Consider the following 15402-nt stretch of genomic DNA (forward strand, 5'->3'; position numbering starts at 1 on the left):
TTCATACTGTAGAGTCGGTGGCACCACCTTTTACAGATCTCCTGGAGGGGGAGGCAAAAGATCACATGAGTGGTGCCTTCTTGCAGCAGATGGTAGGTGAAGTATATTGTTATCTACGATTTTGCTTTGATTTTTGCAAAAAACATCCCATAATTTGGACTCAATAGCATGCAATCTATGCATACCTACCATCTTTGGTTTCCAAGTGTCCAGAACTTGGCTTTAAATATATATACAGTATACACATCACCTGACATTATAAGAACTTTTAGGAAAAGGTAGACAAACCTCTTACCAAAATTAGGGTCACTAATGGTGTTTTCTTGCCTGATTTTTTCCAAGCACTCTTCTTGTTCTCTCTTAATCACACAGTCTGAATGCATAGCAGATACCTGTAAAATACATATAACAATGCTTAGATATGGGACACAATGACTTAACTTCTACTTATTTTAAAAATATTTAGATATTTCATAAAATAATATGAAACATAATAATTTTACAGTTTTTTGCAACATTGCATGGTTTTGTTTTTTCCACTTGGCTTTCTGAAACACTAATACAATACTGCACATGCATAATATGAATAACACAGTATGTACTGTACTGTATGTACACTTAAAAAAATTTTCCATCCTCTGACAAAATAATGCTTCTTACACTTCCTTACGTTAATGGACTTTCTTCTCTAATCAAGACACAAGGTGTCAATACCAATTTTTTTTTTAAAAATCATTTCTTATTTCTAATTTAAATAAAATTAAACTCAAATGAGTTTTAATGTTCTGGAGGAAATCGAAGCAATCTAGGTCAATCCAGCTACCTATATGTACATATCACACTTCTTAACTACGGGCTTGTGTGTTTTATTTTTTGCAGTTGGTATGTTGTCTCACCAGAGACAGATCTTATTGTGCTGTTCTCCATGGCTCCCCTTTATATTTTGCTTATTTAGAGAAAACCAAAAACTTCAGTATTTCCATCAATTCAGTTAGCTGGTGTGGTGTCAGCCCCCAACTGCCTTTTGAATCCCCCATGATCGTCTGAAAAGGACCCCGAAGGAGTACGGAATCACCTTTTCTTATTTCAGCTCAAAGAGTCTCACCTTCAATCTCTGTCTCTCCAAGGTCTTTCTGATAATGTAATCCCTCCTCAGAACTCCAGTGCAACTATGTCCCTGGGGTCCTTTAAATTTAAATAAAAGTGCTCTAAATTTTTGTGAACCACAAACCTTCCCAAATGTCTCACCTGGGATTCTATTTGTAACCAGTTCTAAGTATGTATCCTTCATTTTCCTATTTCAGAAATTCAGGACTTTTGTTGCCAGTCCAGCATCTTTTCAGAAGTCATATTCCATATCTTTCTGTATACTGCATCATGTTCTTGGATCACTTCTCCACAGCATAATGACCCTCATGCATTATATAAAATCTGACTCCACATACAGTCCTTATGAATTTCTCCCTATTGCTGCTACTATTTACAGTATATGCGTCTTAGTAACCATCCCTTCCGACCCATTACTTATAGACAAATCAAAAGTGATTTGCCACAATTTCCGACACCACTTCCTCAATGCACTTAGCCATCTTAAGCTCCAAATGTTTTCCTGTCATTTCTTCGATTGTCGAAGTATCCTTCCCTACTCATCAAAGAATCCCAATCACTACGTTTTATTCTTTGAGTGCTGGTGCTCTGAAATTCTAAAGATTACATCAAATTAGATGTTCCACTATAAGCCCAACTTTTTCTGCCAATGAGGATTCTCAAATATTCTCCTTCTTCATCCATGCACAAACATTAGTCAAGGAGCATGTTTTGAACTTTCTTCTCTCTGGTTGATTTGCAAGTACTACTAAAACTACTTCCAGATCTTTTATTTCTGTTTAGGGAAAGATATTTCTTCATACTTTATTTTTTAAATCTTAAGACCTCTGGTTCAATGTTATGGAGTCTATTTTTTTCTTTTTGGGCATTCCAAAAGTCCCATCTATAGTATGTTATTCTCCTCAGGCAAGTGAGTTACCCCAATGAAACTCTCTATTTGAATTGCTTTTTTCCATCTTAAAGATTATTTAAGATGGAGAAGTACCTGCAGTATAAAGTACTAAGGTATAAGGATTAGGAACTCTGGATATATAAATGGATATTGTAAATACTATTGGATTACTAAATGGATGTTACTATTTTGATAGCTATTTTGAAATACATTGCTGTAATTACCCAGCCCATTTTCCTGATCACACAGTCTAATAATCAGTGTCAAACATGAATACTTTTTTAGTTCAAGTGTATATTTAAAATTATAGAGATTTCCAGCACCCAATATCAGTCAAATAACCCACAGCAGGACGCTGGCATTCTGATGTGGCAGACATGTCTACTGCTCTAGTGGACTGCTTGGCTCTTGTGCTGGAAGTGACTGAGAGATTATGGGTTAATTCAGGAGGCAGAGCTTCTTCTTTCATGCTCTGACAAAGAACACCCAAGCAAAGGTAAGCTGTTGCCTTGAATTTCTGCAACTCCACCCTTGTTACCACCCATAGAAATCTTCAAGGCATACTGCTCCGTTACATACAGCACATACTTGTACAGTTTGTGTAGACAACAACAGAAATATAAAAAATAATTATTCTCCACACCAATGCCCTTACAGATATTTTTTGTGTTGTATATATTCTTAAAAACAATTGCTTTAAACACATTTTGTAGATTCTGGGTAAATGGTTCAATGACATTGTATTTTATGGATGGGGTGACCAGCTTGCCTTGCAGTTTACAAGAGTGTGCTGTGAAATCTCGCCAGCAGCCATCTGGTTACTGTTACCCAGGCTTTATCTCTGGCCCTGTCTCTGGCTGTGATTTTGCCTCTGAATGCCAGTGAGTGGAATTATCTGCAGCTAATGAAATTTAAAAAACCAAGCATGTAAGTCAATTTTTCTGTGTTTTCTTCATTTTTTCCTTTCCTGGTCTGCTGCTAAGATGGTCACTTTAAATTGTGTAATAGATAAGTGCATAGTTTATTTTTTTTAACAGATCTACTACAAACACTGAAGGTTGTGGGATAGTACCACAATACAAACTTGCACTACATAATTATTAAAACAGCTTTTATACTGGATGAAAAGCATCAGTTGGACAGAAGATGAAGTGGACTGTTCTTAACTATACTTTTAATTATACTGTAGTTATCTTTCAAATTTAAGTGTAAGAATATAGAAACATGGATGACAATTTCAATGTAAAATACAGCAAAAATCAGTAATCTTTAAAGTTTAATTTTCACATTGTATTTTGTACAAACTATGAATAGATGATTTAGAAATAGTGTGAGTCTGAAAACACTGAAACAAAACTACCCCAAAATGTTCAAATTGTTCTAACATCTTGTTGTTTTTTTACCAAAAATATAGGTCACTTGAGAGTTTGATTTATGAATTTATATGTGGATTAAATGAAGTAAAATATATTTAAAAGAATAATTAAAACTTGCAAGAGTATAAGAATGCAATTTCATTTACTGCTTTAAAAATAAACATTTTTTGGTCAAATTAGTTACACATCTCACTAGTAGTCAGTCTAGTAATGACAGCTCAGGAAGTAGTTATTGTTTGTTCTTAAACCATTGCAGCTGAATTTTGTATATGCCATAGGCATAATAAATAAAAGAATACATCTATATTTGACAATCAGATCACAATAAACTTTTGTAATCTTTATAATTTGTGACTCAAAACTTATATAGAATAAGTAATAACATCAAATGCTTACTTAGAATTTCAAATTAGTAGTTACATCACCCACGTATGTTTTCGTTAATCATATTGTTGGTGAGAAAGTACAGTCAAAACCTCTATCTTTCACAACAAACTTTTGATGTAATGAATACACTATCACTTATCTGAAGTTAACATGCAGAAACTATATAGTTTGAGAAACAGAACTCTTGATTGACAATCGAGGTAAGATGTATTAAATGTAACCTTGATTCCCCAAGCAAACAAAACAGTTTGTTTGAAAGGTATTATCTAAACCTGCTTTAGACATAGACATTATCTTCTAAGCCCACTCACACATTAAAATAATTAAGATGGAGTGATCTACTGTATCTCTAGCAGAATTAAGCTCCAAAGAACCAAACTGGAAATTTTATATGAATATTTACTCATGAATATGTCATTTCTTACACACACCAGTGTAGTTTTTGTAGTACAACTGGTATGAAACCCAAAGTGAATCTTATTAAAAACATTAACTGCTTAAGGACCTTTTTAAGGACCTAGGGAAAGACTTGAAATGGGACTAATGTCACATAGAACCAAGGAGTTTAACCTGGAATCTTAAATTTTATCACGGTCAATTGAAAGTGAGTTAAATACATTGCTGACATTCTAATGGTATCTCAGTCTCCACTCAACCTCATAGATTAGATTTTCTGAATGCAGTTAGATATGCAAACACAACATGTCTGCCTGAAGATTGTTAGTAACTTAGGAATCATCATTAAGAAGGAGAAGTCGAGGGCAGAGTGGCACAGTAACACTAATCACATCTGAAAGCACATTAATAACACACACACTAATACTGCCTTTATGCTGTTGTGCACTCTCTGTGTGCACATGGATTAGCTGGTGTGCTACATGTTGAAAGGAGGAGAGTACAGTTAAAACTATATGGAAGAAATGATATCCACAATAGTCCAACAAAGAGAGCACCATACATAATTTTCCTGAAGAAATTATTGGTGTTTATTAAATAATCAGGGTGGGCACTAACTAGATTTATATATTTATGAAAGAGCTTAGGAAATTAAAAGAAGATTTGAATTATTTTTAAAATAACCGGATTGTAAAATATTGGGGGTGGAAAATAGATTTATCCTGCTTTGAGTGAACAAGTATGTATTGCATAGAAATTTGAGTTGAAAAATACATATTTTCTTGTCTTCATTTACTGGGGTGTTTTGCCTCTATACCTGAGGAGCATATTGTAATAATTAAGCCTAAGAAGAATGAAATTCAGACAAACATGAAACGGTTTCTGTTCACATCCATGTCTTAATTAAGGACTTAATATACGTGCCTTCACAATATGTTTGCTAAGTATTATAATAAAAATATCAATTTTAATATAAAAAATATCAAAACTTACTTTTCAGCCATTGTGTTTTCCAACAAGTAGAATTTGGCTTAATTTTTGGTCAAATATATTAATCGTGGGTTTTTAATGTTGGATCATTCTGACCAATAAATGAATGAAAAAGTGTATCCTTTTGTGTGTTATTTTTTTTATATATTATAGATGTCTAAGCAGTACTTAAAGTCTTAATGCCTGTGAATTCCTGAGCACTATCATGTTAAAAGGCTCCAAAATCCTAGAAAACTGGAAAAGCTAATCAGGCTGTATGTAGGCTATGACACTGCTGAAATTCTAAATAAACTGTTTATAGAAGTTAGATTGTGGCGATGTATTATCTCTGATAATTAGTATTCCTGTTGCTAAGCAGCAGGCAGTCACGCAAAGACAGATGCTGACAGGAAGGCTTAGCAGTTTTAAAAATTAAATGAGTAAAATAATAGCTATAGATCTTTGAAGAGAAAAACTGAGAATTAAGTGTTTTAAAATTTACATAAGCAGTTTGATAGCCTTTTATTTTTATATTACATGTATAAAAGTATAAATATTAAAATAATCTGTTTCTTGTGCAGTAGGGTTTTAAGAAGGCAACCTACTGTATTTGTTCATCATAATGATGCAAATACAAAACAGCATGTCTTACAGAATTAAAGCTTTCTTTTTCATACTTTCCAAGCAATACCACAAACAATTTCAAGTTTTCTGACAGTGTTTAAAATCTGAAAGTAAATATGTTGCAATTAACATAATAAGATGTCCAGAAAATAACAGACACAATGCATAATTTCTGCTTCAGTTAAGATGAGGCCCATCTGGAATGCACAACTCCCACCTGCTGTAAACATAAAATTAATGATCCATAAACCTAAAACACTCTTCTGTAAAACAAGATGTTAAATCTTCTAACTTCCTCAAGTCTATACACACATGGCTTAACTAAAGTCCTTGTATTTGCTCCACTGAAACATTCTCCACATTTTCTCACATACACAACCACTTTAAAATACTTCTCCTAATTGACAATTTCACACTTCTTTAACCACTTTCAGAAAACTGTTTGCAGAATTTGCTGTGAATCAAAAGGTTTTGATTATCCTCATATTCATGTTTATATTTTTAATGAAGCTGTAAACCCACCTTTGGTTTGTTTTATGATGATACTGCAAGTTGAGACAAAATGGCAGCCCTTGATTTGACTGTATTCCCAAGAAAGCTATGAGGAATGAGCCGCTTACCTCAGTTCACTGACCAGTTGCTGAAAGACAGTTGGTCAGATCACAGTTTAAAAAACGAAGCAAAAGCTTCCAAGATGGGTTATATTTTTTGTCTGAAGGCTAGAGGCTGCAACTACGAGAAAGGAGAAGGAAATGACAAGCCAAGGAATTCAGGAACCAAGGACCTGCAACTTTTGTAAAAATTTAGAGAGAGACTAAGTAAAGAATCTCAGAGAGTGACTGGATTATTATGAGAGCTGTTACCGAGACTGGTAGGCATCTTAACTGCCTGGTTGTGATAGAAAAAGACATTCAGTAGCTCAAAAAGAAGCTAGGATTTTGTTTTTGTTGAGGTGATTGTTTAATGTTCCCTACACTTTAAACAAAAGAACACTGATTTGTACGTTATGGCCGTGTTGGTGTGCCTGTTTACCTGGACCAGCCTATTTAAAAAATTATGTTATAACACACCAACCCCTGGCATGTCACGTATGGTGGAGCATATTAGCACAGACTATGGTGTTGGAACCACACCCATGGCTTTTTAGTGAATGTGTGAAGGATTTTTTTAGAAGAAAATAAATGCATAGAAGAATATATTGGCCTTGGAGTGAATGAGTGATCGTAGGACTCCCTTATGGCTGAAGGCAGAAGGCAGGAAACACCTTTCCCAAGGTGCAGTAAAAATACTCCTGGACTTCAGTGGTAGATGAAGGTTTTCAGAGGGAATTAAAGCAACAGTCTTCTTGCCTGATGGCAGCCCTCAATTCCAGACATGGTCCAGGATATGTATACAAAAGCTTGGGAGAAGGAACAGATGCAGATTGACTTTGAGGAGGCCCAATTATGCTTTTCCTGTATGGAGTATGGCCACAATGCAGATGACTGCCGTTAGAAGCAGTTGTATTAGAAGCAGTTGGAAACAGGAAGACTGCAAAATGTGAATGTGGCCCTTATGATGATGAATCCTGAGCTCCAGTAAGTTCGTAAAAATGTCAAGAAAAAAAGGAAGCAGCAGTATACTGGACATGAGATAAATTCGATGAATTATTTAGCCCCCTGTTTATAGAGAGTGAGGAAGAGGAGTAAGAACAAAATGGGGGAAGAGACCAATGTTCCCAGAGCTATTGGAGGGGTAGGTGGATGACAATGACCTACTTTGTACTGAACAAATGCCGGGAGTGGGTGAGAGGCAAACAGATTCCTAGGCCATTGATTGGGCCCCAATCAGACTGAGAGCAAGCAGAAGGATGAATTACAGAAACTGCTTCAGGACTAAAGTAGTACTAAATGGACCAGCATGCTGAAGGAGAAGAGTGAGGCACTGTAGTCTGAACAGAAGCAGAAAGAAAAACTGGGAACCAAGATGATTGCCTGTAAAGTACAAAACAACCAGTTTGTGACTATCTCCATGAAGACATTCCAAACATTCCAAATGAGATGTGACTTTCCTCCACACCAGAGTGTCCAGCACAGAGGCGGAAGGGAAGGACAGGGAGATGCAGATATAGTGTCTCCACACTCAGCTTGTGCAGGCCACTGCCGAGATGATGCAGATGGAGAAGAGAACTCTGTATAAAGGGCATGTTTGAGGCCAGCCAAAGAAAAGAAATGGACAAGACGTTCCACCTTTTAGATACTGGAGAATGAGATTCTCAAATTGAAATAAGAAATGTAACAACAAAATTTCAAAATCTTAAAACTTTTAAGCAATCAAAGCACGTCATCTGCTAAAACAGTAAAAATAAAAGTTAAATTCTGCCCAGACTGCAAAGAATGTTGATATAGTGACAGACAGACACTTTCTGACACTTTCCCTCAGATGCTTCAAGAAATGGAGGAAGGATAACCTCAGCTTGACTGCCACAGAATCACTGCAATGAAGGTCCTTCAGAAGAGTCTAGAACAAGTGTAACAGGTCTACAGTTGCCAAGATGCAAAAGTTCAGAGCTAGCTAGACATGGCCAAGCAAGGTACATGTAAACAGAGCGGGGAGCTGACTTTAGTCCAGCACCACCTGAGCAAAATACAGGAACAGATACTGTACATGACAGGGAGATGCAGCTCATCCAGTTATGATCCCAGCTGAATCAAACTGTAGGAGATCTGAAAGCCCTCCCAAGAGCAGCTGGTCCAGGAGATGGAAACCATCAAGACACTTGCAGGAGCAAGTCTGAAGATTGTATATACTGTAGCTAATAAGAACAACCCCTTTTTCAAGAGGGAGAGTGTTGCTCATTGAACAAAGGACCCACTGCCTGGGCTGCAGAAGATTCCATAGGTGAAGGAGTAGGAGCCCTTGTCACCAGGGCCAAAAGGATGCCCCTCTGTCTAATCCTCCAAAAGATGAAAGAGAAGATACTAAGGATGACCTTCTGTTATTTATAGTTGACTCGGCACATGATGTGGCAATGACAACGAAATTAAAAAAATCCCTCTCATAAAAATGGCATGACAAACATATACCACCAGTCTTTAACTTCCTGCATAACAAAGCAGGAGACGGAAATATACATTAGAGCACAAAAAGGTTACTATTACAACACATTGACACATCTACAGTAGATGTTTGACACACCTAGATTTTCTGAGAATGAAGAAAGCCTGGATATCAGCTTGTACTATTTGGCTGGGTGGCTTGTTCTGGACTCCTACAACCTTTTAAAGAAGTGCCTCTGATTCAAAATCCTAAATATTGCTCTTAATTTCCATTGTCCACTGATTCACATTTTGTTTATTTTAAGGAGAAAGCACAAATTGGTGGTGGCACATGAAGGAAAGATTAAACTGCTCTTAATTTTCAAATAAAAAACAGTGTTAAAAGAATTCACTGGACAGCTTTTATTATTACTGAGACATATACAGATGGTTTAATTTATTTACGGCCACAACCATTTTTTAATGCTTCAATGGTCTTTTATCACTAACAAGCAATTTTAAACAATGTCAGTGAAGTACCTTGCTCATGGATAGCATTGCCCTATCCATGATTTAAACCAACAACTTCCTGTAATAAGTCCTGAATTCTACACACTTCTCCAGGGACTACCTTATTTAAAAATAGGTAGTGACTGATTTCTGGTGCCAAGATCATGTCAGTCTTGCAGTCTTTTGATATATTCATAAATACGTCTTCCAAATACACCTTACTGTATATCACAAGAACACCGAATAGATGACAGAATATCCATGAATTTATGCCCACTAGAGAAATAAATCAACCCTACCCTGCAGGAATGTGTCAATACATTTTAATTAACTGGTGATATGGTGCTGAAAAGCTTTAAAAGACATATCTGGAGCTCACTGTATGCACACTGAACTCAGGTTGTGCTAATCTGAGTTTGGCTCATGTCACTAGAATATTCTTCAAAAATAGCAAAAGTGGCACACTTTACGAACTAGGGTACACAGAGTAGGGTAAGATTGTACTTAGTACTGTAGAACAGGGCTCTCACGTTTGCAGCGATCAGTGGCTCCCATGATTTGATAGAATTTTATAAAAGAAGACTAAGAAGGCGTGAGGCAGAGCAACCAAGCATTGAATTGGGAAGAGAAGGAATTTGGAAATAACAAAAGAATGATATTATAATTCAATGTTAAAAGCTTAAAAGATTTTCACCCCTAAAGCAAATAAATCCAATTCTAGGAATATTTGGCCTTAGTAGTTTATGGAGCAATTAGAAGATACAAATCAGAAGTGTTGCCTATGCAGTGTAAAAAATAAAATTTTCCAACATTCAAAGACAGAAAAAAACAGTTGACAGACCTGAAAAAAAATATTAGAATTGTTAAAAGCAAAACATAAAAGAATAACATGAGTAAATTAACTCATGGAAGTATTTAGTTTTAGCTCCGACGTTGATTTAAATATTCACAAAAATGTGCAAATACTATTTTTCATTAAAAAGCACATTAGTGGATGGGGTTGGTCACAGCAATTTCTTGTTAATTAACAAAGGACACTAGTAAGACATAATTATTAGAGCAACATTTAGAAAATTTCATTCAGTTTCTGTATTCCAAAACTAGTTATCACAGTCTTGGAATAAGTCCAAACTTTAAAATCACAAGAATGATTTGAAATCTAAAACTAAATCTTTTTTTATTTTTAATAAAGGAAAAAGAAGAAATTTTATACAACTATATACAATTCTAATGGGTACAGATACAGTCAATGCTGTTTCAATCAGTAATGAAATAAAGACGCAGTATCACAACCCAAAGCTAAAATGCTTTTTTTCACGAAGGCAGGTGGCTGAGGCCTCATTCAAGAAATATGTTTTAGATTTAACTACTAAACTACTATTTGAAATAAATGGACCAAATGGACTTCTCAGTTTTGCAGACTTTCTTATTTTCAGTTATCATTTATTATATTTTAAAAAATACAACATACCAAATTAACCTACTAGAAATGTAATATGCAAATATAGTACAAAAAAACAGAAACACAAATGGCAAATCAAAAAATTAAAATTAAAATAAAACTCTCTACATTACTGTGATCTTTGAACAACTGCATCCATCTCATACAGTACATCAAGTTTGTCAAATCCTTTGCAAAAAAACATTTAAACTACTCAGTCTACCAAAATAGATGTTAGGGATATTGCGCCCTGCTCAGAACACAGTGTTCACTGACAAACTAATCTGAGTATAGAAATGGTTTGCCAGTGTTCTGTCAGTTATTCAGAGATAATAAGGGACACATTCTTGGTCCATGAATTGCTGCTGCAGCTGTGTGAAGCTACAGTATTGGCTGTTTGACATTATATGCCGAAACTAGTTACAAAATATAAATGTCTTCCAAACTGTAATGTGCAACAGTGAATCAAATTATAGTGTTCAATGAAAGTGCTGTTATTCTATTTTTGACATAGTGATTTAAATATGATTTAAATACTTGTAGTTAGGACTACGTGAGCATGTAACTAAATACAATAATAATAAAATAATTTAAAGGGGGAATTTTTATATTTCTGGGTTAGAAAGAATCTGCATTGACATTTCAAAACACAATGAAAGCAAAATGTACAGAGAAACTTGTAAAACCTCCAATATTCATTACTTGGCTTACGAGTACAGTATATCTCTTTTAATCCAATAGAATTATTGCTCTTGACTTTGAAATGGTTTTACTGACAAATACAACTTACTTGTTAGCTCTGCATGCAGATCATGTTGGAACTTTTCTGCAGTGAAATGTCTGCTGCACAACCTGAACTTATTTGTTCCTACATCACATTACATTAGTCATTACGGTGACTAGTGAGCAGGAAGGGGTGCTTCACATCACAATTCGCCCATGGCGAGACCAGTGGTTTATGACAAAATAGAGATCATCCAGTACTTTCACAAAGTTCACAATCTTGTACTTGATTCAGAATCCTAAAATTGTGCAATGCTACAGTATCAATTAATTTTGTTACCGAGATTTAATAACTGGCATGAAAAAATGGTTCCTCTTTAAATTTAAGGGAACTTTTGTCATCCTATTTCACAGCAGCAGACACAAACAACTGCTTTTCAAAGCTGAGGAGAAGCTGCACAGTGCTGAAAGAGCCCCTGATGAAAACACAAGAATGCATAAATCTGCTCCATAAGAACATGAACAATGAAAACAGTGATTTTTTAATCTCTATCAAATTAGAAAAAAAATGTCTGTATTCACAGTGTTTAAGTTTTGCACTTCAGAAATTTGCAAAATGCTGCTGTATGCCACAATTTTTGGACATAAATTTGGAGATTCCGTGGCTATACATAGATTAAATTAATCGATCAGTTTTTACTATATACCCCCAGTCAAAAAAAAGTGAATGATGTAACGAATTAGGGCCTAATTTAATTTCGTATTCTAACTGTAAAAAACAAGTTTTTACAATAAAAATGTGATGTGAAAATATAACTATTTTCTATTACAGAAGTTAAAAGAAAAACTATACCAGATCAAGCCTAAAATAAATGATCTGCTGTCTGCTTCACTGAATCAGATGCAATGTGGCAGGAATGTGTGACTTTACCAACTCACAGGTTAGAACAGAGATACTAGAGCCACTGCTGGAGGCTGAACAAGACAACGTTGCTAAAGTATACCTAGCAGTATTCATATGATGACTGCCTCTAGCTTGATAGTGGAGTGATTCTACACAAATGAATACATCATGGAACGGACATCAGGGGTTCATTACCAAGATACATGATGGCATGCTCTTGATTTTTCAGCAGTGTATTGGGCTGCCTATGGCATAAAGTACTTGGATTGTGTACAAATTCAAGCACAACGAAAACTTCTCACTCCCATGATGATGCCCAAGCTAAACGTTCTCTTTGAGAGCTTCTAGGAGAAAGATGAAGCACCTGTGAAATCTGACCCATAGAGCATCCATCTATAAGCTCTTGATTCTTTCAATGACAGATGCCTCTTTATAATTAGCTTTCCTAGAGGTGGAAAACCAGTATCATTCCTTTGTTGTTGTTTATATATAACCCTTTTATCCTATTAATTCTGAAATAAGCCAATCTCTTTCTTCTCTATATTACACATTCTTCCAGTTTTCAACTACTTGCATGGACACTAATTCAGAAAATCAACTGGGAAAGTTTGAAGCTGAAGGAAGACTATGTTCTAATAAGACACAGTTGTGGGAGTTTCTATAAGGGCAGACTGGATATTTTCCTGCTAAGAGAACAAACCAGGCTGTCAGTCCTGAGCTACCCTCACTACTGATAGGTACGTAGTCTCAATTTTAGTATACATGTTAAAGAGCAGTAGACACGTCACAGCAGGGCAAGTCAGAATAACCAGCTGAGCCAGAGCATATGCGGTGCCAGCGTGCAGGTGTAACTGCTTACCTCATGCTGAGGCACAGCAGTGAGAATGACTTGCAGCTGGAGGAGTGAAAAAAACTCCTCTATATATGGTAGCAGTGGGTTTGATATGCTGCTGTTGTGTGGTAAAGAATAGGCTGTATGAGCAAGCTGATCTGTCATGCAAACTGGCGGATGTGTGCTCTGAGCAAGCTAGGTCAATGTGGGTAACAACCACTCATAATAAGAAGTTAAACAATAGTCCAGCAGCTGTGTGTTTGAGAGCTGGAAAAGAAGCAGCAGCAAAGAAGGCAGGCTGTAGTTCTAAACCCCATGGGGGCTCTGACGAGAGCGACAATTCCAGAGGAATTGGAAGCATATTAAATATTTGCACCACTGTGTAAATAACCCCCATGAGGAGCCGGTTAGAACATCAATCCTGAAGAGGATTGACGATTTAGAGAAATCTGATACTGTATATTTAAAGAGACCGCAAGTTCTAATGTGAAGTGGGAACATTAAAGTCTGTATAAGGGTGAAAGATGAATAAGAATGTAAGTTCAGAGAGGGTCTTTAATAATTAAAGCAGACAGCCTGTTCTGACAAATGAACAGGAACAAGGCTAAGTAGAGAAATGTCCACTGAGTGTGTAAGATCAGAGTTCAGGGTGTAATGCAGAGACCCTCACTCTACATGTGGAGAACAGAGTGAAGGAAGGGGACCTGTCTAACTTGTGGTCTCTGGTCGAGGTACAAGGAAGACGCACGATTAGTAGCCTCAGTGACTGCTGTGTCAGCCTGCCAGTAAGGTAAGGAAAGCTGTAGAGTGTGTCTGTCTAAACAAGAAGAAGCAAGTCCACTTTTACTCCCAAAAAAGGATGAGCTGGTAGAAGTGACAGCCAGAGGTGCTACAATCACTATGTTTGAAAGTCAGTGAGCTGAGGACTCAGTGATACAAGTTGATCTTCAGATCTCGGACGTGGTTATAGAAAAGACCGAGGCATGAGAGAGAACATGTGAGCATTATATGAGAATCAGTACAAGAGATAATATAACATTTAGAAAGAAGTCAGATGTACGAGACTCTGAGCATTAGAGTCCATGAGCTGAGGCTTAGAGTGTTGAGAGAATATCCTCAAATGCACTGAATATATAAAATGTTATGCCTCGTGTTGTAGTTGCCCCAATAGCGTCACTCTCAGTGGAGTGAGTGTAAGGATGGAAACTAGTTAAAATGATAACAAAAAATTGCCCAAATAGACTGTAAGGGCATCTCAGATGATAAGGACTCCCCTGTTCTGTGCTCAAAAGTGATGGCCATAACCCCATGGCATCACAGTATATACTGAGAATGAATAAAAATAATCTCTGTTCCAAACAGAGATGTTTGAAGTTCAGCTTTAAGTGGCTTTGTATACTTTTCACTAATAATAATTATGTGTACAAGCCTTCAAATTATCTAGAGATTGTAGATATTTTTTTTAAAAAGGGAAAACATGCAATGAAAGCAAAAAAGAAAACCTGAAACAGTTAATGAGAGAGACCAATTTTTGGTGATCAAATGCACTTAACCCACTGTCTCATTTCATAATTAATCAAGCTTTCCACAAAATTAGCATTTATATTGACCTTTCCACTGAAGCACCTGGATAAAAACAAGGCCAAATTCAATTGAGGAAAATATCCTTCTACTAGAGATGTAAATATTGTTCAACTATTCACTTACAGTAAGTCCCTATTCACACACATCATGGTCAATTTGTCAGGCAAGGAAAGTTTTAAATGCTAAGGGAATTAACTATACTGACCCCACCATAATTACGATGAACAACAATAAAATTGTGCACATTTTGTTCACTATACAAATAATAGATCAAACACATATTTTAAAATAAATATTTCATTTTGCCATATACACAATATCACATGGAAAAATATTTGAATCATTGGTTTTGCCTTTAATTGGTTAATAGGTTAGTTCTTTCTTGGTTTACAAAATTAGATAAGTAAAGCTGGCACTTTATATTTAATCACCTGCAAGTTAAGTCACAATTATTCCTAGCCAGTTTTACTGAAATTCTAGAAAAAAACAGACATGCTTTCTATACACATTTTATTTTCAAGAAAATACAGCCCATAATATATTTTTATTACTGTAAATGATTTCCATCAAATATAGTCGTATGTCAGCAAACCACATTCTCTCTACGAGGCACAATATCTAAGAACTGAATACATTTTCT

The 15402-nt window shown here is 35.8% G+C and overlaps 1 protein-coding gene across 3 annotated transcripts in view; it reads right to left on the minus strand.

Moving 5' to 3' along the window:
- Positions 1 to 15402, minus strand: part of LOC148832732 (pituitary adenylate cyclase-activating polypeptide type I receptor-like) — a 129281-nt gene that overhangs the window by 81216 nt on the left and 32663 nt on the right. For all 3 annotated transcript variants that reach the window (XM_088918560.1, XM_088918561.1, XM_088918559.1), the window contains exon 3: positions 296 to 392. In XM_088918560.1, coding sequence (XP_088774686.1) covers positions 296 to 392 — 97 coding nt within the window. The remainder of the gene's footprint in view (positions 1 to 295; positions 393 to 15402) is intronic.

The sequence above is a fragment of the Atractosteus spatula genome, chromosome 6 (genome assembly GCF_055471065.1).
Source record: "Atractosteus spatula isolate fAtrSpa1 chromosome 6, fAtrSpa1.hap1, whole genome shotgun sequence".
Taxonomy (NCBI): Eukaryota; Metazoa; Chordata; class Actinopteri; order Semionotiformes; family Lepisosteidae; genus Atractosteus; species Atractosteus spatula.